Here is a 27906-nt window from a genome sequence, read left to right on the forward strand (position 1 = left end):
TCAGAGGTACTTCTTCTATCAATGCCCTGGATGGCCCTTTCCTGGATGGAATGCCAGTGTCAAGGCAGGGAGGCACAGGGCTGGTACTGAGCCCAGGCCACACCTAGACCAGGTCAGACCTCCGCTTTCCTGTGTGTGCAGCCCTCCAGCTGCCAAGCCCTCCCGAGGAGTCCTCCCTCAGACCTACCCAGGAGCCCCTGGAGCCCCCCTTGCTCCCTCCCTCCTTCCTTTTCACCTTCCCAAGCACCTCTCACTATGCCCTGCTCAGGGACTTAAGGTGTCTCAAACTCTTCTAGAAAAGTAAGCCAAACCAGCTGGCCCAGCTGATGAGAAAAAACTCATAACCAGATGCAGAAAATGGACATGCAAAGCCTTTTTTTTTTTTTTTTAAACTCAAGAAAGGGCTTTTATTATTTTTAACTCACTTCCTGGGAAGTTAATTTTTAAAACACTCTTATGGAGCTTGTTCATCATTTATGCTACATTCAAAAACAATGATGCCAACCAAACCCTCAGTAATGAGATGGACACTCCTCCCAGGCTGTCACAGGCAGTGAAGCCCAGCTGCTCACCTCTGAACTTTTTCCAAGGCTGGGTCCAGCCATAAAGCCCCACACGCCCTGGCCTTCACAGGCAGGCACCTGCACGGAAATGCTCAGGAAAGCTTGCTGGCCAGTGATTGGCTTTTAACTTGTGTCCCTTTACCTCTATAAAAGTGTTCTTAAAGGTAATATTGAATTGTTGTTTAAGCCCTGGGTTGAGGACTGCCTTAATGCAAAGGAGTTGGGGAGAAGGGTGGGCCCATTGACAACAGGCCACAGTCTGCTCCTACTATTAAATAGATAATAGAAACTATGTTACAGATACATGTACTGGTGCAAGAAATGCGAGTGTGCTGTGTGCAGCAGATGGGTACGCACATGCGTGTGCGTGGGGGTGCAACGTGCACCTGCAGGCACGGAGATGCAGCAGGACTTGGGCCCTCCGCCCACGCAGCTCCTTCTTCAGCAGACCAGCCCTCCTGCGGTATGAAGCCCTTGTGGCCCATGTGTTCAGGGGTGGCATCTGAGCGCTATGTACTTCCCTTTCGGGGGTCCACCCTTGAGCATCTGGTTAGTAAACATCAAGCCAGCCAGCACTCACTGATCCCAGAGAGATAAGAAGCCCACTGCAGAAGGTGCTGCCCACACACATGTCCCCGTGCTCCAGCTCTGGGCATGCTGGCTGGCAACTGTCCGGTCCTGGGCGCAAGGCGGTAGACAGGGAGGCTGTGTGCCAGTCTGCGTAGCCCTGCAAGGTGCCTCATCCAGCCTGGCCTCTGAGCCCAACAGTTTCTCCTTCATTGTAGGAATGTGACAGGAAAGCCAGCGAGGATCAGAGATTGGATTCCAGTTGTTTCAGAAAACTCAAGGCCACAGCCCTGAGTCCACAGCACTTGGCCAGTGTCAGCCCTAGTGTGGCTTTCGGAGCCATGAAGGAAGAAGGGAGGCAGGTAAGGAGGAAGTGTTGCTTCAGGCTCAGGCCTGTGCTCCCAGTGTGATTCAATTCAGCCCATTTTTCCAGATGGTTCCAAATACAGAACAATCCAAGAAGGTCAATCCACTCCATCTGGCTGCTGAATAATGGTGGGTGTGTTGGGAACCCCCGAAAGCTGAAGAGAGGTTCCTTAGATGTTCCCTAGTACAGTTTTCCCCATTTCTCAGGTTAGAATTAAAAGCAAAAGACAACATAAAGGGAATCTGAATTCTCCATCACTGCTCTCTCTCCCTGAGGCACACAAGGGCAGAGCCTCTGTACCACAGCACTCTGAGCACACACTATCTCTGGCACCTCTTCACCCAGGTGGGCAATACTCTCCTTCTAGTGTAGCAGCTGAGCTAGGTTCCACCTGCCAGCTCAGTCTCTTGCCCCCTGCCTTGGGCCATGCCAACCAGTCAGGTTCTGTGGGCCCCTGGCTTCCCCACAGCTGAGTCAGGCCACATAGAGCTAGGACTGAGAGGAAGGTGCCCTAGGAGCCCTACCCCCAATCCCCAACCCCAGATGACACACATTCCAATCTGTCCCTGGACATGCCCACGCAGAGATCATGCAGTACAGTAGGGAAGGGGGACCAGGAGAGGGGCTACAGCCCCTAGCCCCCTGCCTGCAGGGGCAGCTGTTGCATGAGGGCGGTGGGCCTCTGGAGGCGTGGGATGAACGTGCTGCCTGGTGGCCCTGGGCACATGCAGAGAATCAGGATGCAGCCTCATCTTCTTGGACACCAGGGAGCTCAGGGCTTTTGCCCCCTTCACCACACCCTTCTTTCCTGTTCAGGTGACATCAGGGACAGGACTTCAGAGCTCAGAATGTGTATTCGGGGTCTCTCTGTCTCCACACACACACACACACACACACACACACACACTCACAGAAGCATCTGTATCCCACAGTCTCTCAACACCTCCTCATCCAGTGCCCCAAGTATGGCCTTCATTCCACCCCCTGCATCACAGCACTCACTCCCTGGTGGTCTCCTTACCCCTGCTGCAGCCCACAACTCTTATGTCACTCCCCCTTCCCCTGAGGTGAAATCTAAACTTCTCAGCCTGGCTTCTGGGATGTTTCATGATCTGACCTAGCTGACTTCTCTGTATCCTTGGAAGGTCAGCCAGGTAAAAGACCTTCTATGTTGACCTTTATCAGCCCCCAGCAGACCTGGGTAGAGATGCTTGTGTTTTGTATTTTGTCTTATTCATAGGCAAAGCACCTATCAGTCTTGGGGATCTGTTACATATGCAATGGGTTCTTTTATCTGATCTCCCCATCTGAGACCTCTCATTTTAATCCAAGAAAAGACCACCCTATTTGTCTCTACTGCAGTGTGAACAACTATCCCAAAGTGTGAAAAATACAGTCTACCATGGTCAAGTGCTGGAAATGTATAATTATGTCAAATCTGTTTTCAAAATTTAACTTGGGCCCCAGAATTATACAGTTTTATGCCTGGAAAAGTATTGAGTCCAATCTTTCCATCAGGGATTTTGCAGGACAAACTAGATGTGTCTTTAACCAGTAGGGGGCGCTGGGCCACAGACATTGACTGAGCTGGTGTGATCGGATGTCTGGTTTGCTGGGCAGAGTCCTGATTTTGTTCGGCCTGGCATACTTATTCACAGCTTCCCCTTTCACTCTCAGAAGTGGCCTCATTTGAATGTCGAATTCTATACGACCCCCTACACTAAGTGCAATTCCAACATCAAGGTTCAAGACCGAATGAGCTCAGAGAACTCCTTTCCCCAACCCCAAGTGCTTCATTGAAGACGGGAAAACTGCTGCCTTTCCCTAGTGGCACCCCACATGATGTAGGTGTGACCTGGAAGGAGGACACTGGTAGAAGTTTACTTCCTGGGGGAGCATGCCTTCATTGCCAAGCAGGTGGGGAGAGGTAGCTCCACCTCTGCTCTCTGTAGCTCCCTTCACAGGCCAGAGGCACTGACTACCCCCCAGCATCACGTTCTGGTCCAAGTCTAGGTGCAAATTCCAGCAGGCCAAGCTGGCCCCCTAGACTGACTTTGACTTGGGCTGCGAAGCTGAGGATAAGGCCTGTGGAGGTTTGAGGAGCTGCTTTTCTGGCCTCTTCTATGAGACTGCAAACTCACACACATGGCTCATAGTAGGGAATCCCTAGCAAAGGTGCATTCTTCTCCCCTGGGCCAGCCCCCAGCCTGCCCATGCTGACTCAACGGATGGGTATTCACAAAGGACCAGGTGCAGGTGGCATGGGCCACTCAAGAAAGCAGCTAACACTACTCTAGGGCCAGGGAAAGGGAACAAAAGTGTCGGTCCCTCCATGAACCGACCAGCCAGCCTTCTACAGGGAACAGACCAAGCCTGTCTACAAACCTCTTCCAGGCTGCCAAGGGCTAAAGGAGCTGCAGATGTGAAGCCAGAAGGCTGAGCTGTGCCCAGTGGGGAAGCGTGACAACATCAAGCTGCTGTGAGAAGGTAAGGCCATCCTGTCCCACGGAGGGCTCAAGTGTACTTCTCATCCCTGGCAGTGTAGGAGGGAGTCTAGGCCCCCCTGGAGCAGGCCTGGCCCAGGAAGGTCGCTTCTAGCCTAACTAGCCTTGAGCACAGAGGTACAACGAGGCCCTGCTGCAAGACATGGTCAATGTGTCCCAGCCTCTGGCTCAGCCTGTGTGGTCCCATTACACTGCAAGCCAGGGGGCTGTGCCTCAGTCTCTCCTTCCACCCCAGGGAGCACCCTGCAGGCCTCAGCCTGCTGGCACTTACATCAGTAAGTTTCCTGGAGCAGACATGGATCGCTCTTCCCTGCGTGCTTGGGGCTCGAACGGGTTCCCGAAGGAGCGCTTTCTCAGCATGGACTTGACGAGGATCTGGGGAGCAGACATCGGCATGAGGAACACAGGCCCCAGGTGCCAGGCTCCCCGAGGGGAAAGCTGCTGGGTGTGACCCGTGGGGGCTCTGGAGACTCTGCTGTAATTCCAAGGCCTCCAAGATTTCCACTGTCACCGCCTCAGCATCTGCTGCGGTACCTGGGAGCAGCAGTTCCATAAATGTTTGGAAGGAACTGTCCTTTCAGCCACAGTGAATGCTGCTACTATGGTGGCAAAGCTGGGGACAAGCCCTGCAGAGGTTTGGGGAGCTATTTGCTTTTTGTGATACTGGAAATTAAACTTAGAACTTTCATACTGAGCTATACCCCCAGACTTACTAAAATTTTTTAAATTTTGAGACAGGATCTCTCTCTGTCTCTCTAACTACCAACCATCCTCCTGTTTCAGTCTGAGTGCTGGGACTACAGGGGTGTGCCACCATGCCCAGCTGACACAGGGTCTCTGTAAATTGCTAACTTGTCTAGGCTGGGCTCAAACTTGCAACCCTCCTGCCTGTCTCCCAGAGTGCTGAGATGACAGGCACACACCACCATGTGCCACTCCGATTTCTTTTAAGTCATTCTCTCTCCTTCTCAAACAGTCTCCCTCCAATGAGGCTGAATAATGCAACCTCAATCTCCACAGGGCTCTAGCAGAATGATGGGCTCTGAGACCCTGTACTGTGCTGGTTCAGCAGGGTTCAACCAGTGGACACTCACTCCTTGGTCCTCCCAGGACGAGGGGGCCTTTCACCCTTCACCTTCTTACCACCGTGGTCCAGCTGGGGATGAGCTTGACAGAGTTCTTCACCTCCTCCTCAGTCACCTCCACCACACTGCAGTGCTCCTCCTCTGACGGAAGGGGCTCCTCCCCATTCCTGGTCACCCAAGGGTGCAACTGCAAAGACCAAAAGGCAGGGAGGGTTCAGGGCCCAATCCACAAAAGACTCCGGGCATCTGACCAGCCAGACCTTGAAGGGATCCACAAAGCCCACAATCCTGATACCCAAACCCAGTAACACAGGTGTCCCGGCATAGGTCTCTCCAGAAAAGGAAACTGAGAACTGTTTTCTATGCCCCAGCCAAGCCCCAAGCCTTCTTGTTCCCCCACCTTGATATCTGACACCCCAATTCTTGTTTCGGGATCCTTGTCTAACATCTTCAGGATTAGGTCCTTGAGCTCCTCGCTGACCTCTGGCCTAAAGATGAGGAGGGAGTTGAGGGTGAGACAGATGACGAGGGTTCCTTCCAGCCCCCCTATCCCCCCACCATGCCCCAGGATCAGAGATACAGCCAACCCTCACTCCTCAGATGAGAAGAGCAAGAGGACCCCCAGGGGGCAGGCCCGAGGAGAGAGTTTCAGAACAGCCTGAGGAGGGAGTTTCAGAACAGCACGTGGATCTCCTTTCCTGAGTAGGAAGTAAAAGTCTTTCTCTGGGCAGAGGCCAGAGTTCCACAGGGGCTGGGCCTGCTCTGGGTGGCAGGATGGTGGAATTGTATGGGAAGAGCCACTTTATAGCCTTCACTCCCACTGGCTATCTTATCCTTTCCTCTCTTGGCAGGTGGCTCTCATTTGATAGAGGAGGAAACTGAGGTCCAGAGAGGTTGGTGGGTTGGTTCCTTGCTGCTCAGAAGGGTACTGGACAGGGTAGGAGCCTGAGGGGAGCAACAGCGCTCTCAGCCCTGCAGCACCTGGACCAGCATTGCTTAAACTCCAGACTTCTCAGCTACCAACATTCTTAGGGTACTCAGCTGTCCAAAGCTGGGCAGGAGGAACCTATCCACTCTTGGGCATGCTGAGCTGCTCCCTTCTGCTGTCTTAGATACTTAGGTGCTCTGAAAATTCCAAGCAAGTAGGGTATCCTGAGGTAGGGGACAGCAGGAAGAAGGCAAAGAGCCCCAATATTAAAGGAAAACCAGGAAATGGGCCAAAATCCATTGGCTAGTGCGGTGGGGGGGGGGGGGACACAGATAAGCAGGTAGCAGAATCCAGAGGCCCTTGAATGCCACAGCCAGAAGCTCTGTCCTGCAAGCTTTAGACAGCCCAGGACAAACTTGAAGCAGGAAACAGGGTCAGATCTGTTGTTCTTTATCAGAATCATTAGGGCCTGATTGTATTGGCTAGGCAGGAGGAGGGCCTGAGAGGAAAGGGATGAACAAATCTTGGGAGGAGGGCGTAGGCCTATCTGAGGTAGGAGGCATGGGTGTGAGAAAGGTAAGAAATAGACACCACAGGGCTCAAGGATCAGACAGGAAGCAGGTGCAGAATAGCAGGAGTCCTGGGAGTTGTGGCACCTGCCTGTAATCCCAGAGCTCTGGGAAGCTGAGGCAGAAAGAGCACCAGATCAAAACTAACCTGGGCAACTTCGTGACTTAACAAGACCCTGTCACAAAATAGAAAAAGAGCTGGAAATGTAGTTCAGGGCAAAGATTCTGGGTTCAATCTCAGTACGACCAAAACAAAACAATAGAAGAGCAGGAGGCATGGAGGACAACCCCTGGGCCAGTTTCTATCCTGCACCAGCCACTTGAGTAGATGGTAGGAGGGCCCTGAAAACTGAAGAGCCACAGTGGCCAAGATCGGCTTCCCAGACAGCCCCCCTGAGCTCAGAGACTTCAGTCACAATGGGAGAACAGACATAAGACAATGGCGCCAAATCCCAGCCCCGCTAGCAGCTGTCCTTCAGAGTCTGCGCTCTGCCATCTGTGAAATGCCAGGCACACTGGGATCTACCTCAAACCCCCCTTCCAGCATACAGAAAGCAAAGTCTCCCCCGGCCCAGGAGCTCTATGGGATTGGTTCTACCAACCGCATGCAGGCCTGCAGGGAAGGGGTGGTGTCAATGTGATCATCTCTGCCTCAGTAGCCCCCTCTAGACAAGAGCCAACCTTCACGTCCTGGAGACCCTCAACTCTACAGACCCTTCCCTCCACCTGCTCAGTGCCCCTCCCAGGGAACAGCACCCCCACCTCCCAATCTGCAGGCTAGAGTAGGCTCTTCAAAGGGTGGAAGCTCTGTCAAGCTCTCACACCCTCCCTGGGAGTGGTCAGGAGCCTCCTTGGTCCCTGGGTGGACAACTCACTCCTCCGGAAACACCACAGCCTCATTCTTGATCTTCCTGTGCAGCGCCAGGATATAATCATCGATGAATGGACACTGTTGGGGAGAGGCAGACAAAGGATGCTGGCGCAGTGCCCTGATCTGGGAGCACAGAGTGGCTGAGGGAACTGTGAGGCTGCTGGTGTCAGAGCCACTAGAGGGAAGGCCACCACTCCCAGGGCCTGCGTATGGGAATGTGTTCTCTGAGACGCCACTGCTGGCTCCTCTGTGTGGCCTCCAGCATAGAGGGCCCCATGGTCAGCATCTCGGTGCTAGATATCCACAAGGCCCAGCCTGACCCAAAACAGGAGGGAAGGACAGTTCATTAAATGTATAAACGATTGAATGAATGTGTGGGTGAATGAATGAATGGCCTCAAGGGACAGAGGGACAGGAAGCAGTATGGCCAGAGAGGAGGCAATAGCACCGTGGACACCTCCACTTCCAAGGAGATGAGAGAAAAATGAAGAAAAATCTTTGCTCCCTCAGCCTGCTCTGAGCCAGGTGGCCTCTTTCAAAAGTCATTTTATTATTAAAGACACAAAAGAAAGGCCTGCATGACTGGCCCATGACTGGCTCATGGTGGCAGCCATCCAGGCTCCCCCCAGCTCTGCCCCACCCCCTACCCCACTCCAGGACTCACCTTCCCATAGACAAAACAGTACAGCGTGACTCCAGTGGCCCACACATCCAAGGCCTAGGAAATAATATGCTTCTATCAGTCCCCCAGCAACCACCACCAACCACTGCACACCCAGCTTGAGGGGACTGCGGAAAGGGGCCTACAGAGATCCTCCTTCCCCAGTCCTGATCCATGCTGGGCCTTCTCTGCTGAGCATCGGGATGACCTGATGACCACACTAGAACCACTGCCCTTGTGGGGTCTCAAGTCTCCTTGGGACAAATTGAAACCAGAGGTGTCTAACTCAAAAGATGGGAAGACTCGCTTCATCCACGGGGCTACGTGCTAACCTCAGATGCACCCCAAAAATGACAGTAGGTGTGGAACTCATGCTAAACCAGCTCTCACTCCAAGGAGTCTTCCCTTCTACTACTCATCCCGAGAAGCCACAACCCACCTTCTGCCTGACACCCGTCTCTTCCTACTGGCCAGGCCCCAGGCACCCTACACTCAGGCACTGCTACAGGACAAGCAGGGAGTGAGTGCACCCGCCAGCTCCCTCCACACGCTAATCAGGCTCCGGCCCTGGATTCTCCTGGGTGTTCTCTCTTCCTGTGTCCCCTGCAGACCCCCGCCTCTTCTTCCCATATCCACTTTTTCTCTAATGTGGGCGCTCCTCAGCTCTCCACCCACACACTCCTGCCAAAGACGCATCACTAAAATCCAATCAGGGAACACAAATGCAAACTGACATGTTCTACAAATAACAGCCTTGTTCTCTTTAAAAATGTCAAGGTCAGAAATGACAAAGAAAGGCTAGGGAACTCTTCCAAATCAGAGGACAGCAAAGAGACACAACCAGTGAATGTGGCAAGTGTCCCTGGATTGCATCCACAGTTGAAAAAAGTTACAAAGGACAATACTGAGAAAACTGACAAAACTTAAATATAAGTGATAACAATTTAAACATATAAATTATACAACAATCTTACTGATGACAAACCTAATTTTGATTATACTGATGTTATGTAAGAGCATGTCTTTGTTCTTAGCAAAGATTCACTAAAATGTAGTGCTAAAGGGACATAACGTCCAACTGTATTCTGAATGGATCAGAAAAATGTGATACACACACACACACACACACACACACACACACACACACAAATGAGACACAACGTAACTGGTGAATCTGGGTAAAAAGTTATATAGTATTTTTTTGTACTATTTCTACAGCCTTTCTGTAAACTTAAAATTATATCAAAATAAAAAACCATTCTTGGTTTTTGTTGTTTTGCAGTTCTAGGGTGTCACACTCACCTTCCCACACATGCTAGATAATGCTATACCACTGAGCGATTTCCCGGACCCCAAATAAAAAGTTTAAAAATAACTGACATCCCTGACCTCGGAGCTCCAGGGGCCACCCCACATCCCATGCCTCTTGGCCCTCCCCTATGACAGCGAGGCCAGGCGTGTGCCCCAGGACACAATGGCATGGTAACCTTCACTCGAAAGCTTTCCCTACTGCCTCTGTTGCTACAGTAAAAGTCCAAACTTCCGGTCCTCTCAGCCCCATGCCACTCTGTCCTGTACATCCTCTGGGTTCCTTCTCTGATTCCTCAAATCCTCCCCATTCTTAGAGGCCTTGTCTAGACCCTTCCATATCCAAGACCAGGAGACTTCACCTCCCCTGACCTCTGCTCTCCTGCCCTTTCTACCAGGCAGCGAGAGGGGTGGGGAGCAGGACTCTTTTGGCTCTGCTTTTTCCACAGCCCAGCCCAGGACCAGACACAAGACAAAGTCCAATAAAACCTGCAGAAGAGCTTTGTGACCATTTTGCTGGAAGACGAGAGGACACCAAGGTTAGGGAGCACGTTAGGCTCCAGGACATTACTCCCTGGATGCAAGGACCTGACACTCTCATCTTGAAACGGTTCCTGCTTCAAGGCACTCTGCCCCTGATCTGCACAAGCCCTGGGAGTCACCTTTCCACTGAAGCTCTGGCCAGAATCAGAAATGGCCTCAGGAGCCATGAATGCAGGGGTCCCTGCCGTGCTGGACAGCTGGGCATCGTTCCCCTCAAACTGGTTGCTGACGCCAAAGTCGGCGATCTTCACATGTCCGTCATCCCCCAGGAGCAGGTTGGACGGCTTGATGTCCCTGTGGATGATCTTCTGGCAGTGCACTGCAGAGAGAGGCAGCTGGAGCACGCGCCTGGGGACCACAGCCCAGGCCCCCTCACCTCCTCTCCTGGGCCCGGCAAGCCTGCTGGCGCACCCTAGCCTGTGCACACTCTCGTCTCATGAGGGTCTTAGGAGAGGACAGCAGGACCATGTGCCCAACATGATAAGATGCTGAGGCCCAGCCCAGGCTGTGCGCAGCCAAGCCAGGGCAGATCTTAGGTGTCGTGGTCCCGTGCTCTCTCCATGAGCAACAAGACACCTGCTGCTGAGGGCAGAGGCCAGAGACTGGGGGAGGGGAATTCTCCCCAGGCCATCTCAGGCCATCTCTTCCCCTCCCACATCACTGCTGCTACCCAAGCTCAAAGCTCCTGGTTTTCCCAATTTTATTTCCTACCCAGCCTGGTCAAAAATATTCCAGCTCCCAAGAGGAGCGCTTCAGGGTGGGGACTGCATATCCTATAGATGTTCATACATTGTGTCAACTTGAGAAGTTTAGAAGTGTAAGTGACTCAGCAGGGAGCCAGGATTCTTAGATTGTAAACATCCTCATCCTGTGGAAGAGGAGGGCATGGACAAGTGGGAGTCCCCCCGGGGTAGCTTGTTTACAATACAAGCAGGAGAGAGAAGCTTGCTAGAGGCTGCAGCTGCTGCCCTTCCCTTTGCTCTTGGCTCTTTTCTGCTGCTCTGAACTGCTGCTCTCTGCCATGTGCCGCTCTGAGTATAGACTGAAACCTCCACAAACTGTGGGCTAATTAAACCTTTCCTTCCTTCATTTTGAATGTCAGATATCTGTCCCACAATGAGTGAAAAGTAACCAAGACACATGGTCTCAGCCCAAGGGATCCAGGATGATAGGGGGTTTTTTTGTTGTTTTTGATAGGGTTTTAAGGAGGAAAGACACCAGGGAGGACACCAGGATGGCTGGGGCAGGAGCCAGGGGGATGATGCTGGAATCAGAAATAGCCTGGGAGCTGGCTCTGCCTCCTAGGCTCAGCACTGCCAGGACGGGTGGCTCCAAGTAGGATGACCAAAGATGTCCCAGTTGACAAAGTCTCTGACCCCACAGCCCCTCACCTGTGGGCTCCCTTCTCAGCAAATCCCTTCCCCTGGACCCACAGACACCAGGATACTAGAGGGAAGAAGACACAAAGAAGGGAAGAGAGGGGAAGGGAAAAGGAGGAGGCAGATCTGAGGAAGTGAGTACCATACACAATAACCAGGGAAGCATCGCCCTTTACTGATTGCCTACTGCATGCCAGGGACACACAAGGACCCTGACATGGTCCCACTGAGCACAGAAGCCCCAAGAGCTGTGCATATGGCCACAGAAAAGTCAACCTGAAACATGACAAGCAACTACTCTCAAACTAAACTGCACACCACACCGGCCCCACAAATTCTTGTCTCAAACCCTAGCATCGACCCAGGCTATTTAACCATCTGGATACCCAACAGATATCAAGAGGGATGGATAGATAATATCTTCTGTACATCACACAAATGTGTCTTATTTCTCTACTTATAATCCCTACAACTAACAGAAGCAAACAAAAGAGAAACTCCTTGTTCCTCCTCCAGTCTCTCCTATATTGTTAAAAGTCATACTGTTGAAGTTGCCAGACCTTGAGATTGAGACCGTTCCTCCACTCCTCCCCTCAGACCTCACATCAGCTGGCCCCAAGCTCAAAGCAGATTTCCAACCCCACTATGTCCCATCACCCACACTGCTGCACCTGCCCCATCTACTCAGATAGTTTCACTGTGACCAGCTAGGTCCTGAGGTCAGTGCACTTTAGGGGGAGATTGGGGTTGGCAGACAACAGAGCCCAGGATAGGAAGTGGGGGGAGGGATGGTGCCAAGCCTGTTCAGGATCGTGCCTGCCACTGACCAGACTTGGGGGACAACACTCCCTTCCTGTCCTAACCCTCTACGCCCTTGCTAGGGATTCTCTGCAAAGCTTTCCCCTTGATGACCCTCTGTTTTCCCATACGTTCAAAGAGAGTATTAATCTGAGAGCACTGGAGAGGCTCAAGAAGGATAAAGGAGCCCTGCTCCTGTCACTTTGGGTCATGCCTCTTAGATCCCACTGCATCCCAGAATATATTCCTAACAAACCAGCCTAAGATTTTAGGGAGACAGGCAGCATTCCTGGTCCCTAACCCAAGACAGGGTCCTAGGTATCCAGGGGCCCTCGTCTCCCAAGACCCATCAGTCACCCTGTGCTGGCCGCCTCCTCCACACCCCTCCCCACAGCCACTGCCTTAATCCCAGCCACACCATCTGTCACTTTGGCTATAGAAGCAGCTCCCTCCCTGGCCAGCTGGCCGGCACCTTTGGATCTAACCACCACACAGCTGCCAGACAGAGCTTTCTAAGACACAGATGCCATCCCACCCCTGCCCCCTCCGAGCCCTCGGGGCCACACCACACTGACAGGATGAGGTCCGGAAAGCCCATTCTGGAGGCATTCCCTGCCCAATCATGGGCATCCTTGTCCACTAACCACCTCCTCTGCCCCACACCTCCATGCTGCATCCAGATCGAACCTCTTCCCATCCTCAGACAATGCAGCCCCTCCCCTTTCTGCTTGAATACACTCTTCTCTCCCCATCCCCAAAACCGGGTCAATGAACTCCTATTTATCCTTCAGAGCCCTGATCTTCCAGGATCCTGTGCTTTCCCAGCCTTGGCAGGCACCAGCCTAATGTATATCATCTGCCTGCTTGAATTCCTGCCCCTCCAGGCCTATGAGATACTTGGGAGTCAGATCTGGGGCTTTGATATCTCTGGGCCTCCAGCCAGCGCTTAGTAGGAATCATGAAGAAATGAAATAAATGATCCGATGAGTAAGTGCATTCCATCAGAAGCTGAGCTAACATCCTCCCTCCTAAACTCGCATCACTTCAGGGGCCCTTACATCTGAACTCATCCTGCCACCACCCACGGGCCCCAGCTCCTCCCCATCTCTTGAGGCCTTGTGGAAAACAGCAACAGAACACCCAAAGCATACAGCAGCATGAAGACCCGGCGCATGCCTGGTGAACAGGGCCTAGGACCTGCCCACAGACGAATGCCTATAGCTGATTGGTAGAGCAGTGCTGACTGACAGAAACGGCTCCGGGGTGTCGGGCTGGGCGGGCTCCCAATCCCTAGCCTTAGTCCCAGGTGCACTCTGCCGCTCACTCACAGTACTCTCACTCACAGTACTCGAGGCCCAGGATGATGTCCCGCAGGTAGAGGCGAGCTTGCTCCTCAGACAAGGGTTTGTCGCAGGGCACTTCCATGACAGGCCTATGGGAAGGAGGGGGAGGGGTGTTCAGCCTGAATCAGAGGAAAATCGGGGTGAGTAAGGGGGATTATGGAGGAGGAGGGCAGTCAAGCACGACACTGCAGGGAGCCCTGGCCTCTCACAGGTCTCAAGAACCCTAGGCCTAAGCTGCTTCTCTCCTCTCACACATAGATACCAATATACATTTTCAGTTGTACAGTAATTCAAAATCAGCGTTATCTTAAATTCAGTTGGCTCTATTTCTTCTAAGTACTGCATCATCTATAATCAAATAATTACAAAGATGCCATTTATTGCAGTAATTTTCAAACTGGGGGTCAAGATCCAACAAAGGGTCATAAAATCAATTTGGTGGAAATTTTTTTTCTTTTTCCTAATGAAGTACAATGTATTACATGTAAATATTGTTCCTTAAAACTGGTTTCAGTTAGATATAGATAGCACTATACTTCTTGTTTTGTTTATGTATTTAGTACGAGGTCTACAGGGTCTCACTACACAGATCAGACTTATAGTGAGCCTTCCTGTTTTACAGCCTCCCAAACACTGGGATCATAGGTGTGCGCCACTACGCCCAGTCTCAATCACTGTCTCAGTGTGCCCTGGTGGCACGGCATGCTGGGGATCGAACCCCCGGCCCCTGCGTCTGCCTAAGCAGGTGCTTTAATCCTCTGTTTCTTGTTTTGAATGGAAGTTTAAAAAAATGTTTGAGGGCCAGCCATAGCTCAGCAGACTAAAGCACTTACTTAGGCTGAGTGCAGAGGCCGGGTTTAAATCCCCGGCATGCCACCCCAGCATGCTGTGCTGGTCCTGCCCTGGGGGCGCGCTGAGCCGGCAACTGAGACTGGGCATAGTGGCGCATACCTGTAATCCCAGTGCTTGGGAGGCTGAAAATAGGAGGATCACTACAAGTCCGATCTGTGTAATGAGACCCTGTAGACCCTGTACTAAATACATAAGGAAATGTTTGAAAGCCCAAGTCCTAAAGAGGCCACTTCCACTCCAAATTCATCTTTAAGAAGGCCCCTCTCCAAGCACAGAGCCACGCCACAGCCTGCATTCCAGACTTTGGCAGGGGGACCCTATCCATCCAATCCCATGCTCTGCAAATACTCTGAAAACTCAAATAGAGCAGATATGTTAGAACCCTATACTTCACCTGTAGCCTGAATTGTACACTCCCTCAGTGACTTGCTGCGCAACGACATGGGGCAGGTCATTTACCCTTTCTCATTCTTGGCTTTCCTCTAGTAATGTTTGGGTGCTGATGAAGTCCCACCCACTTGGTTCACAAGCTTGCTGGAAAGCGAATGGAACCCTTTCTGATTTGCATACAGATTAAGAATGTAGTCATTGCTTGATGGCACATGCCTTTAATCTCAACACTCAGGAGGGAGGCTGAGCCCGGAGGATCACTTGAAGTTCAAGCCTAGCCTGTGTTACATAGTGAGTTCAAGGTCAGCCCAATCTGCATAGTGAAATCCTGTCTCAACTGCTCGCTCCCCATGGAGTCCTGTCTTATACTTTCTCGTTTGAAAAACATTGCTTCATTCCCCCTCTTCCATCCAAATCTCCTGTCTAAAAGCTTCCCCATGTCCCCACAGTCCAGCTTCCAGAGGCCTCTGTGACTACTCAAGCCTCAGTAACCTTCAAGATGGGCCTCACAGTCCTCCACCCCCAAGACTAGCGCTCCTAGGGTAGGACCTAGACAGATGTCTGATTCTCTTGTAGTCCCTGATCCTTGAGCTAGGGAACAGGGAGGGAAAGGAAGACCTAGATTAAATTGACCTGCCTGGTCGGGACGGGGAACTCACCCCTTTCTCAGAAGGTCAAACACTGAAAGAAACAAGAGAAAAAGAAGAAGGTAAGGTGTAGCCAGGGCTGCCAAAGAAGCTGTTGCTAGCTCCCTGTCTTGAGGATACCAGAAGGGGCAGTCATGGAGACATAAATTTTTCTAAAGTTCACGGCAGACAGGCAAGCAGGGCAGAGAGTGCAGACTAAAGCCTTGGCCTCTAATTCCTAAACTGATTCTCCTTCTGACCCTTTTGCTTCCTGTTTGCCTAGTCCTACACCAGGCATGAGGAACTTAAATAACTTTAACAAGGACAAAACCTACTATGTTCTGCATAGAGTAGCTCACTTCCTTTCAGTAGCAACCCTATGAGGTAAATGCCATTGTTATCCTATCTATCATCCATCCATCTATCTATCTATCTATCTATCTATCTATCTAACTATCTGTAATACAGGAGATGAAACCCAGGGCACAGGCTGAACAAGTGCTTTACCACACAGCTACAGCCCTGGTCCTATTATCCCATTTCATAGATGAGGAAACTGAGGGGCAGAGCTACTAGACTGCATCCAGGAACCCACAAAGCCTGTTTCTCACATCTACCTGCATGCAGATTCCAGACTGGCCCACTGGCTTGCCAATCAACAGGCAGGAGAGAACAGGGGCCTAGGAATACTTGTTGACTATTACTGATTCTTCTGGGCTAGTTAGGCAGGGCTTCAAGAGGGAAGCTGGGGCTTGAAAACATGTGTTTCCCCTGTGCCCTCAAGAAGCCAGTGCATTCACAGACCTACCTGAAGTTCATGCACATCCCCCCCAGGGAGCCCTTGGACCAGCCCTACATGAGCTGCCGCGGAAATGAGCTGGGTCACTCACCCAAATAGAGATTGTCCTCAGCAGGGTCGTCCAGGACCTGGTCAGAGCGAGTAGATGTGAGGTAAGACTTGAGAAGGCATGGAGTGATGGGCCCAAGCATCCTTGTCCTTGCTGGCCCCAGGACCCCCAGTATGCTTGGCAGCCACCTTGACATGGAGCAGGTGCTAGACAGACAGGGCCTCACCAACCACTGACCAATCCTGGCCCATCCTGCCTTCCCTCTCTGTCCAGTCAAAGCTGTACCCCATAGTTCCTTGCAGCCCACTCCAAGTCTCACCTGACCTCTGGGACCTCAGTCACACCTGGACAGAATCTCAGGTCCATGCAGACGGATAAAGAGTACGCCAGGCGCCACCTGCTCACTACCCCTCCTACCTCAATCAGTTTGACCACATTCACATGGTCCAGCTTCTTCAGGATGGCAATCTCCTGGTAGACCCGCTCTAGGGGCAGCAGCTGCTTGGCTGGCCCTCCTTGGGCAGCCTGGGACCCTCTTGGGGGAGGGCGACCTGTGGCGAGGAAGAAGATTCAAGGCCTTGTTCCACAGCTGGCTTCCTCGTAGCCCTGCAGCTAGTCGCAGGCACAACTCTTGCAAGAATTCTTGATCCTGTCCCAAGCCACCAAGCACACTGCATTCCAGCCCTTGGCTCATACTCTTTCCCCTCTACCCCACTGTTAACCAGAAGTAACCAGAGACTGCGATCTGCTTCTGCTCTGTCCCCAGACTAGGAGCTCCCAGGGACAGGAAGGACAAGTACATACGTGGAAAACCATACTGCTTCAGTAACTTCTTTTTGGAAAGAACCTTCATTGCCTAAGGAGACAGGGAGAGAAGTGTCACTTGTATGTAGCCACTGGGGGTTAGGACAGGCTGGTTACATGTGGGCCGAGTTCCAGAAAGGCACACTGGGCACTGCCATTGGCACTGAAGGTGTGGCCAGGTATGGCTTAGGCTGCTGCTCTACTCCCCAGGTGTCTAGCGCCCAGCTTAGCAATACCTCCCTCTCCCCCAGACTCACGTAGTGTCTATCTTCACTCTCATTGTAGGCCAGTCTCACCACACCATAGGCACCCTGCAGATAAACTCAGGTCAGCCCCACTGGACAGGACACCCTCCCCCAGGACCACCTCAAGACAGCTCTGTCCTTGTTCTTGTGTCCCTTCTCCACGCCCACCATCAGTTGGCTCATGGGTACACATTTCCTGCAGACAGGAAGGGGTCTCCTGTGCCCTAGGAAATGCCCCTGCCAGGGTCAGCACAGCCCCAATGCCTTCCCCTGGCCCTCCTTGCCATCCATCCATCCTAGGGAAGCTGGGCGTGGTGGCACACACCTATAATCCCAGCATTCAGGAGGCTGAGGCAAGAGGAGCACTGCGAGTTTGAGGCCAACATGGGCTACAAAGTGTGTCAGGGCCAGCCTACACTGCACAGAGAGAGCCTATCTCCAAAAAATAACAACCAAAAACCAAAAAAGAAAGAAGAAAGAAAAACAAAGAGACAAAAAGAAGGGGGGTGAGGAGAGAGGAAAGCAGGAAGGAAGGAAAGAAGGAAGGAAGGAAGGAAGGAAGGAAGGAAGGAAGGAAGGAAGGGGGGGGGAAGAAGACCCCTAGGGCAGTAGGAATCCGGAGTCATCTCCCAGCACCCCGGTGCTTCCCACAGAGGACAGACTTGCCTCACATTTAGGCTAGGGTGTTCCTGGCTCAGCTTCCCATTCCCTCCCACAGAGACAGAGACAAATCCCAGGGGGAGAACCCTGAGCCCCGCTGCTCTTGTCCCACCCCAGTCCTACCTTGCCAATCTCACTCTGCAGCTTGTACTGGTTCAGCTGCACACAGTCCTGGGGGAAAAGGAGGAATCAGGTACAGCTTGATCCAGAGGTGACACTACTCCCATGTCAGGAGCTAACTCAGGATCTGAGGCTGGTCCCCGATTAACTCCGAACCTTTGGTCTCTTCTCCTTTTAGATGTGAAAACCTAGAGGTCCTACTGCCACCCTCACTGCCAAGAAGCCTTGCATGAAAACAGGAATGGCGAAGTCCTGGCTACACTTTGCTCCACAAGTGGTAAAGGATAAATACACCAATCCTGTGAGGACTGTAGGGGCTGGGAGACCCCAGTGTGTGAAAAACCCCGGAGCAGGTATTCACAGAAGCAAAGGAAATGAGACAGATTGCTGGAGCAAAAAAACCTAAGGGAGACCTGAGGAGAGAAGCCTAAGCTCTGCGTTAGGCACAGAGAGCTCAGCCTTTGACAGCCATAGGCCTAGTTCTAGACTCAAGCTCAAGATCAGATCTGAGTGACAATGTCCAGGCAGCAGGATAATGTCCAGGCAGCAGGACAATGTCCAGGCAGCAGGATCATGGAGGCTGGAGGCTCACAGGTAGTTTCTGAATCAGAGCAGACCTAACAGACAGGACTAGAGCTGGGGTGAGGGAGGCTGCAAGCTGTGGTAGACTTGGGATGGGGGGGGTTCATTTATTTTCAAATCTCTAAGAGGACTTTTTAGGGGACAAGTGAGGGACTTATTTCCTAGGCCTGGGCTGGGGGTGCTGGGGTGGTAACAGGAATCAGGAGGCCACCTTTGGCTCACCTGGAACTTACTGGATGGGAAGAAGTAACAGTGTTAGGTAGTGAGCTCCCTGGCTCTGAGGGCATGCAAACCAAGGGTAGATAATTATGTGGCACATATAGGGGCAGCAATAGAACTTCATGCAGGTCTACTAAAGGGCATGTGAGCAACCCCTAACTGTGCCCCACCAACCTCTGCATCTGAGATGGCCACATGGTGGGACTCAATGGTGGGCCTCCGCCAGGCCCGGGGAGAGATGTGGCTGGCAGGCCCCGTGGCATAAGGTCCAGCCTGGGCCTCCAGGCAGCTTCCTGCGGGCCGCTCCTGCAGGGAGAACTTCCTAGCTGAGAGGCTGGGCCGCACTGGCGGGGGTCTTGATGCACTGCCAGGGATCACAGAGGCAGCCCTGGCCCGCTGCGGAGGGTCCACACCGTTCCTGGCAGGCTCGGGGCCTGCATCTTCCTCTTCCAAATGGGCTACATCAATGGCTGCCACCCGTTCCACCAGCTCTGCTCGGGGGTCCGGGCAACAGATGGCTGGGCCTCCCTCCATCGCCCCAGTCAAGGGGTCCTCTGCGTAGCCTTGCCGGGTACCTGAGAGAGGACAGAGAAGGCTTCACTCCTGGATGTCACACTGGATGGGACCAAGGGGGTGGGGCCTGGCCCTTCTCCCACTGTGGCTGGCCACAGCCCCAGGGCCCCACCTTCATTCCTGTTCTTGCAGTTCCCTCTTCCTGGCTTGCCATCACCCGGGTTCAGGTCTGTCCCCACAGAGTGAATTCCAGGACCTCCAGCCCTCAGTGTCCCACCTGTAAACAGGCACAGTCACATCTGCCGTGCCAACTTCACAGGGAAGCAGTGAAGCTAGTATCCTGGAGTCAGGACAGATGGACAGACATTGCAGAAGACTGGAGGTCCAGCAGTGTGGAGACAGACTAAGTTCAGGCTCCACTCAGCCCACCTGTGGGACATGGGTCCAGTGACTCCCAGTTGCAACCCCAGACCTGAGGGCAGAACACCCAGCACTGCCTGCTGGAAGCCAGACGGACTACTGGTCACCGGTAACCCACCAGAGCTGCAGGCCCACCCACCTTGTCTGGGAGGCTGTCCCTGGGGTTCCAGCCTTTCTCACCTCCTCTCGCCATCCCAGGACCACTGAGCAGGACCGGTTACCTCTTCCCTGCCCTGGCAGAGCCTCTAGCCTGGGACATGACCCACTGGGGAGGAGGCTGTCTCTTTGGTGGCTGTCACTATAAGGTCATTTCTTATTTTGCCTGGGTTTTCCTTCCAGTGTGCTCAAATATCTGTCACATCTACTCAGGCTGAAATGCTCCAGTGACCTGACCTCTCACCTACCATGGACCACCCAGCAAAACCCCTAGGGAGAGGAGACACTGCTGCTGGGTGCTTCCCACAAGAGACAAAACCTCACATCCAAGCTCAAACCAGGTCTCAGGCTAAGCAGTAGCCCCAGCCTGAGCCCCACTCCTCCCTTCCAGCTATGACCAAGGGTCACACCCTCATGCAGTGTGAGCCCTGACTCTCAGCCTGGGACCCATCTCTGCCCCAGGATACAGGCTGACCTGGCTCCAGCCCAATGCCCCCTCCCCCTCCTGGCTAGACCTAGCATCTTCTCAGGAAAAGGAAGCGAGGGACACTCCTGACCTTCTGCCCTTCCGGACTGTTGGTAACTTCCTCTGTCCCCACACAGTGACTTGGAGACCATGGGTCTCAGGCATGTCATGCCTCTGTTTCATCCCGGTTTCCCCCACCCTCTTCTAGGACAGATGTCGAGGAAGAGGCTAGCTGGAGTCCACTGATATAGGGGATCAGTATGGAGGATGATATGGGGCTGAGTTCCAGTCCTGCCCACCAACCTACTGTAGGGCCCAGAGCCAGCTCCTCCTCACTCTGATCCCCAGTCTCCCCATCTGTCCTGTGGATACCACACCCTCCCAGAGTTTCTAGGCCCACAGTAGGGCTTGTAGGCAGGTTTGGATGAGGCCAAGGCAACTTGCAGGTAGCAAAAGAGATGCTGATGCATGGAAAGGAAGAGGAAAGGAGATACAGACTGGCAGTAAGAAAAGACATGAAGGCTGCACCTAGAGCAGAGAGAGGGGTGAGGCTGGAACACCCTGGAATGAGAAAGGCTAAGTAAGGCTTGATAAGGAGGCCTCGCTGGAGGAGGTACTGGAGAAGTGAGTAAAGCTGAAGTTGGAGGCTGTGGAAACCAGATCATTGTAGGAAAGTGGAGGCCAAAAGACTTGAGGGAGGCCCATCACTGCCCTGCCCCCTTCATTCTTCAGGTCTGGCCTCTCCACCAGAATGTAAGCTCCATGAGATTAGGGCTCCTGTCTGCCTTGTCTCCACAACATCCCGGCTGTCTTCATCAGTGCCAAGCATATAATCCGCGCTCGATAAATATTTGTTAAATAAATGAGTGGTTGTCATAGTAATCATTACAGCCCTGTCCCCATTACACAGAGGGAAAAGCAGCCTCAGCAAGAAAATCCCAGCAAGCCTGAGGCCCCAGGCAGGGCCGGCGCACAGTCAGGAGCTCCCACCCAGGAACTGAGAGCCCCCATAGGCAGAAGCCACAGGCTGCCCCAGCCCATAAAATTTACATAGGATTTCCCTGCAGTGCCATTCCTGCAAGCTATCCCCCTTCCTTTAAGTTCCTTTTCCTTTTTTTCTAGTCAGGAGAGGGGAGGCTCAGTGAGGGGCAGAGATGGGCTGGGTAGCACACGGCAAATGGGTACAGAAGCCTTTCTGTTCCAGCCGGGGCCTTGTCACCTGGTTTTATACCCAGGCTCTGAAGCCAGGCTGCCAGACTGCACCTCTCTCTAGCCATAAGCCCATGGGCAGGCAGCTGAAGGCAGGCAGCTGCACCCTGAGTTTTCTCATCCACAAAATGAGGCAAATGGGGGGTCTCCTTGCGCAAGAGGGAGGGGGATAAGGTGGAACTCCGCAGGCACACACTGGGCTGGCTGGGAAGGAAGCTCCACAGAAGTGAGTTGTTGTGATTGCCTGGGACAAGCTGGAGGCCAGATGGATGTGAGGGCGGAGGCAGCAGGAGGCGGGAGGCGGCTGTGAAGGCTGACGTCAGGCCCTCCATCCATCCCTCCCTCCTGCCTGGATCAAATTCAGGTGACTAAGCACCCCGAGAGGGAGGTGGCCGGGAGGCCCAAGTTCCTGCCGCGTGTCCAGGCGACAGGGCCTGGCGCTAGAGGTCTTGCATGTGGGGGCCCGTGTCTGAGTGTGACAGCACGTGTTGGAGCAGGACTGCGGATTGATACAATGTCTGCCTATGTTATGAGTCCACACCAGGAGCATATCTGAGCTTGGATCAATGGCTCTCAGTGTGGCCAAGTGCAAGTGTGCTCCTGGGAGGGGTGTGTGCCCCAGGATGGGGTGGGGGCTACCGACTTTCTACCCTCACCTGTCCCACTAGCTGGGGCTGCCCGCTGGGCCAGCCTGTGTATCTTAGGCAAAGCCTATCCTCTCAGGGGGCTTACCCAGGAATCCCTGCCCTCAAGGCCCTTCCCAAACTACAGCCTCAGCAGATGGCTTCATAGGAACGGACTCAGCAGCAACCAGGAGTTATGGGGCAAACGGTAAATGATAGGCTCGCACCCAGGAGGGAGGCATTGGGGACCTCTAGCGTGTGCAGACCAGGAATGGACAGACTCCAACCCTGCCTCCCTCAGGAAAGCTCAAGTTCTGTCTTCCCAGACTGGACTGGGCTGTGTGGGACAAGGCACAGAGCTTCCTGGAGCCTCAGTTTCTTCAGATGTGTATCGGACAGATGACCAACCTCCTGCCTGTAATAGGGGCCATAGAGGAAGTGGATGAAGTCGTGGACACAGGCAGTTTATGCCTGAGTGATGTGGGGACAGGATATATTTACATCTAGAAGCCACTGAGAGAGCCCTGATATGCAAAGCGCAACCACACCTCTTCTGGGGAATGGGCGGCCAGGCATCCACCCTCCGGCCACTGGGCTTCTCCTCCTCCTCAACTGTGCCTCCCCCTTCCAAGTGTCCCCGTTCTCCTGCTCCAGAGGCCTCCTCCTCAGGACATGCCTCATCTAGCTGACTCTCCAACACAGAGATTCAAAGCAATACAGCAGGTAGATCCTGCTGTCATCCACCCTGGTTTGAGCAGCCCTGCCTTGGATCAAGCATCAGTCATGCTATGTTCTAAATTCTGGAAGGATTCTCTGAACCCCAGAGCCAGGCTGAGCCAGGGGAGCAGCTACTGTCCAGGCAGAGGAGAGGCCAGAAGAGGTAGCTGAGGGGTGGGAAGAGGGGCAAAGACCGTCCTGACATCCCTGGGCCACCCGTCTCTGTACCCTGTGTATACTCCTGACAATGTATGGATGGCCCTAGCAGCGGTGCCCCCTGCAGCTCCCGCCAATGCTGGGATGACTCAGTCCCCTCAGAGGAGGCTGCGGAGCCTGGTGCCAAGTCATGCTTGAGGATGCTTGCTATGCGCACGCCCTCTCTAGCCCGCCTCAGGGAGCCCCCAAGCACTGAGGTGGGCCCTGTGCCTACCTCACCGCAGCTACTGTCAGTGCATCCCTTGGGCCACCCACGGAAGCTGACAGTCTGCAGGCCTCATCCAGTACTCTGCCCCTCCTCTCCTCCACACTAGGTCTGTGCCTCCATCCAATTCTTTCTAGCTAGCAGCCTCCTCCTCCCCCTCCATATTCCTGGGCAGCTCAACTCCAAAAGAGGTTCAATTCAACTCAAGCTTGTTCTTCCTCCTGTCTCCACTGCAGAGGTGGGACTGCCATTCTCCCTGTTCTTACTGGATCTAAGCCAGAGATCCAGAGGCTCCTCTCCCCCTCACCCATCCTTGCTCCTCCACTCCACACCTACTCTCCACTCCGCTGTACCACTTGAAGCTTCCCAAAGTGCAGGCTCTGTTCTGCTGCCAGGCCTTTATACACGCTGTGCCTTCTGCCGGAACACACCTCCCTCTCCTTTGCTGCCTAGGGGACAGCTCAGTCATCTCCTCCTCTAGGAGCCCTCTCTGATCTCCTCACTGGGGGATGGGTGAGCTTTCCAAGTTGAACCCCTTAAAAAAGTACAGCTTCTGACGTCTAGTGTCCTTTCGCTGATTCTAGTTATTGGGTCTTCCTGCTCACAATCGCACCCCACCTCACCCTCCACACCAGTGGAAAGAATTTCTAACGTGCAAATATGGTGTTAGCTCTCACAGACCTAAAATTCCAGAACTTGAAATCTAGAAGCACAGGGGACCCTAGCCTCAGGCTGAAGCCCTACAGGCTGGAGAGCAGTCAGGAACACTGACTACTAGGACGCAGAACAAGTCGTTTATTCACACAACAGCTACTCATTGAGCATCTTCTCCATGCTAGGCACAGTGCTAAGTGCTATGAAACAAAGGAGCAAACGAAAAAGGCAAAGGGCCTGCTCAATGCAGCTTATTTGCTAATACGGGCAGCAAGCAACAAATAAAGTCATAATAAATAGCGTATGACCTGGGCATAGGTGCTACGAAGAAAGCTACAGCTGGAAGTGGGATCAAGAATAATGGGCTGGGGGCTGGTGAGATGGCTCAGTGGTCTAAAGCACCTACTTAGAACAAGCTTAGCAAAGCACAGGGACCACAGTTCAATCCCCCAGCACCACATGCCAGCCAGCCCCGCCCCCTGGTGGGCTGAGCTGGCCACACACACACGCACACACACACTAAATAAATAAAAATAAAATATTTTTTAAAAAAAAGAATAATGGGCTGGAGGATATGACTGATTCTGTGTGACTTGAGGACTTTCAGGTGCAGGATTTGAGCAGGTATCAGAAGGAAAGAAGAGAGCAAGCAGTGTGAACGGTTAGAGAAGGGCGATTCAGGCAGCAGGCAGCCAGTGCATGCCTCACAAGTGGGACTGGGCTTGCTCGGTTTGAGGAACAGGAAGGGGTCTGATGCAACTGGAGTCGAGAGAGGCACCGGATGGTGAGAGGGGCTGCACCTCAAGAGAACATTCAGTCCATGCGCTGGCTTCAGGGACAGCTTCGGTTTTGTTTTTATTTTTAAATACTTTTTATTTTTATTTATTTATTTTTGAGAAGAGGTCTCGCTTAGTTGCCCAGTCTGGTCTCAAACGCACTATCCTCCTCAGTGCTGGAATTACGGGTGTGTGCCACCAAGGCCAGCTTGGGGAGGAAGTGACTTTGGAGGTTTTTTGTTTTGTTTTGTTTTGTTTTGCCGGCTGCATAAGATTTCAGGAGAGAACAGGCTGGGAGTTCACCCTGAGACTCTGGGCTTGGATTGGGGCGTGGGGCAGGGCTTTGTGGACAGAGACCAGGAGGGCTCCAGAGCCAGAGGATGACAGGGCGGGTGGGTGGGCTCATTTGGATGAGGTTTAAAATGACTGGCTTCCGCGGAGACTAGGGGTGGGAGACCAAAGAGCAGCAGAGCATTCCCAAAACGTGCAGGTCTGGGACAAGTGACAGACAATAGATGCTCAGTCTCTATGCGCAGGGCCGTGGGGGAGGCCAGAACCTCTTCCCTAGGATCGTCAAGGACACAAGCCACCCGCTTCTCCAGTACTCCTGAATCCGTCAGGAGGATGCACAGCCTTTCGGGCACCCATCAAGGCACAGCCTGGGTACCTGTGGCCTATGACCCACCTTCCCGAACACTCCAGCAACACCCCAAGACGCGCGCGCACACTCCTTCCCTGTCGGGCGCACGCCCATGTCCGCGTGACCGGTCCCCACACATCACTCCATCCTAAAATGCACCCCCCTCTCACACACAGGCACACTCCTGTGTCCACGTGACACACGCACACCGGTCTTCCAACACCACACACGACTTCCCATGCACGTGTGCACCCTCAGAGCCACCAGTTCGGAGCCCACCAGGCCCCCAAAGCCACAGCACCCGCCTGCGCCGCCCCCTCCCAGCCCCCGCCGGGAAAGACTGCGCAGCTAAAGCCGCACGCCGCATCCGTCCCATTCACCATGCCGCCCCCAGCTCTGCAAGCCAGACTCAAGCGAGGGCGCTCCGCAGACAGCCACACGTGGGTGCACCCCCTGGGCCCACTCCGCATAGACCCGGCCTCCACGAAGGGCAGGGGCGGGACGGACGATGCGCCGGGATTGGACGCAGCCTCGCAGACCAGAGGTGGGAAAGGGATGCAGACGGCGGGATGCGGGCATAGCCAGAGCTGCCTGCAGAAGCACTGCGTAGAGCCGGGTCCGCGGATAGAGGGGGAGGATCCCCGCCCTCAGGAGAACGGCCTTGCAGACCACCCCTCTCCCCAAGAGGGTTGGAACAGACGACCGTTCAGGCATTTGGATTCCCGTTCCCCGCCTAGGTCCCTACCTGGGCGCCGGGCGACTGTCACCGCGGCCGGGCAAGAGGCCAGCCTCGCTCCCGCAACGCGCGGTCAGCTCCGCCCGCCTAGTCTGGGCCCGGAACGACGAGCTCAGACCAGGGTCGCCGCGGCCCCAGACAGCGTTTGCTCCCCCGCCCTCCGCCGTGCCCGGGCCGCGCTCATTGGTCCGACAGTGCGGCCCTTCCGAGCCGTCCAATCGGAGCTCGAGGGTTCCGCCCAACTTCTGGAGAGGCGGGGCCGTTGCGGGTGGTGTCTAGGGAGGAGTCCAGTGGCGGGGACCGGCTTCGTCACGCCCCCCGGCGCCTGCACGCTGGCAGCAGGAGTTCCACGAAGTCCTTTAGGCTGCGTTGTAGACCCTTAGCAGAGGCTGAAGGGTGTGATCGCTTTCCCTAATACCCTTAGTCCATCCTTCCCGACCTGCAGAGGCAAGAGCGCCCCCTCTCTTCCGGGGAGGGGTTTGGTGCTTGCTGCGGGGGGATGAGGGGGGAAGTGTGGAGGCGAGACGAGGTAAATCCACAGAGACCAGGCCGAGGCCAGGGGTGGTGGTGGGTTGGACCTTGAATGACAGGCTCGGTGGGCGCCAGGGAAGCCAAGAGGATAATGTAGCAAAGAGTGCTAGAGTCAGAGCTACATACATGTTTAGAGAAGGGCTCTCAGCAGGTGGCAGAAATCCCCAGGCAAGGCACAGGGAATGGAAGGAACGCAACAGGATGGGGTGATCTTTGCAGCAGCTGTGCCTGGGGTACCTGCCCTTGGTTCATTTTGGCTTTGTCTGTTGGGAATCCCCACACCACCACTTGCTCCAAAAAGCCCCATAGCACTGTCTTAAACCTAGCCTCCATGTCCCTGTCTCAAACTGGAGCCAGAAACTTGGGAATCACCTGCAGCCTACCTGTTTTCTGCCCTAACCAGTCTAGCACCAGCCTCCTAAACATCCCTGGAGTCTGTCCAATCCTCTGCACGCCTCCACCCGCCCTTAGCTCAGGGCATCTCATCCACCCAGTTGCTGCAGCAGCCTCCCCAGTGCCTCTCACAGCTAAAGTCTCCCTTTGCAGCAGGCTTTCCAAAACAGGTCTCATAATCATCTCCTGCTTGGGAATCTCCCATGGCTTAGTACTACTCCAAGAATGCATCCAGCCCAGCCCCAGAGCCTTACCCTTGCCATCTGCCTGCTGAACCCCTGCTGTCTTTCGAGATCCAGTTCATTGCCCTTCTTCCAGGAACCTTTCCCCAGGACCTCCTCACAGCTCCGAAAGTCAGCTGCCCTCCCTCGGGACTTCCTTGTAGCCAGTACCTCTTTACCTGCCTGTTCCTCATCTAGACTAGAAGATTCTTGAGGCCAGAGGTTGTGTCTGACATACTTTATAGTTGCTGGAAAAGGGGGCTGGGCAAACAGACACTTTTTGGTTGTGTGGTTTGTGGGCTTTTTGTTTGTTTGTTTGCACTGTTGAGAATCAAGCCCAAGGCCCCACGCGTGCTAAGCAAGAGCTATACCCCTGAGCTACAGTCCCAGTCCCAAAGACACATGTTCTCAGAAAGAAACATAGGGGGCTGGGGAGATGGCTCAGTGGAATAAGTGCTTCCCTGGCAAGTGCAAGGACCTGAGTTCAATCCCCGGTTCCACCAAAAAAAAAGAAAAAAAGATAAGGGGCCAAGGAGATGGCTCTGTAGAATAAGTGCTTCCCTGGCAAGCGCAAGGGTCTGAGTTCAATCCCCGGTTC

At 53.6% G+C, this 27906-nt stretch overlaps 1 protein-coding gene across 2 annotated transcripts; it reads right to left on the reverse strand.

The window, feature by feature from the left end:
* Positions 1 to 410: 410 nt before the first annotated feature.
* On the reverse strand, positions 411 to 26288 carry Camkk1 (calcium/calmodulin dependent protein kinase kinase 1). Of its 2 annotated transcripts, XM_023723429.1 has the most exons (17): positions 26173 to 26230; positions 19518 to 19622; positions 19007 to 19407; positions 18035 to 18082; positions 17264 to 17317; positions 17007 to 17058; positions 16620 to 16753; positions 16245 to 16281; positions 15388 to 15409; positions 13487 to 13575; positions 10086 to 10285; positions 8119 to 8172; positions 7459 to 7532; positions 5487 to 5574; positions 5145 to 5273; positions 4273 to 4376; positions 411 to 2305 (listed from the first exon to the last, which is right to left on the reverse strand). In XM_023723429.1, exons 3-17 carry the CDS (start codon positions 19364 to 19366, stop codon positions 2233 to 2235), a joined length of 1518 nt encoding a protein of 505 aa, XP_023579197.1. In that variant the 5' UTR covers positions 19367 to 19407; positions 19518 to 19622; positions 26173 to 26230; the 3' UTR covers positions 411 to 2232. The 2 variants fall into 2 exon arrangements, with proteins under 2 accessions (XP_023579197.1, XP_004638346.1); XM_004638289.2 differs by lacking the exon at positions 19518 to 19622 and having other exon boundaries at positions 26173 to 26288.
* Between the last annotated feature and the right edge of the window lie 1618 nt (positions 26289 to 27906).

This window comes from Octodon degus, unplaced genomic scaffold, assembly GCF_000260255.1.
Source record: "Octodon degus isolate 3935 unplaced genomic scaffold, OctDeg1.0 scaffold00098, whole genome shotgun sequence".
NCBI classification, from domain to species: Eukaryota; Metazoa; Chordata; class Mammalia; order Rodentia; family Octodontidae; genus Octodon; species Octodon degus.

Coding starts and splice junctions, on each gene's coding strand:
- Camkk1 (XM_004638289.2), bottom strand. CDS start 19,366: ATGGAGGGAGGCCCAGCCATCTGTTGCCCGGACCCCCGAGCAGAGCTG. Junction 17,059..17,263: donor AGAGTGAAGATAGACACTAC/GTGAGTCTGGGG, acceptor CTGTCTCCTTAG/GCAATGAAGGTTCTTTCCAA. Junction 10,286..13,486: donor CATCCTGGGCCTCGAGTACT/GTGAGTGAGAGT, acceptor CTCTCTCTGCAG/TGCACTGCCAGAAGATCATC.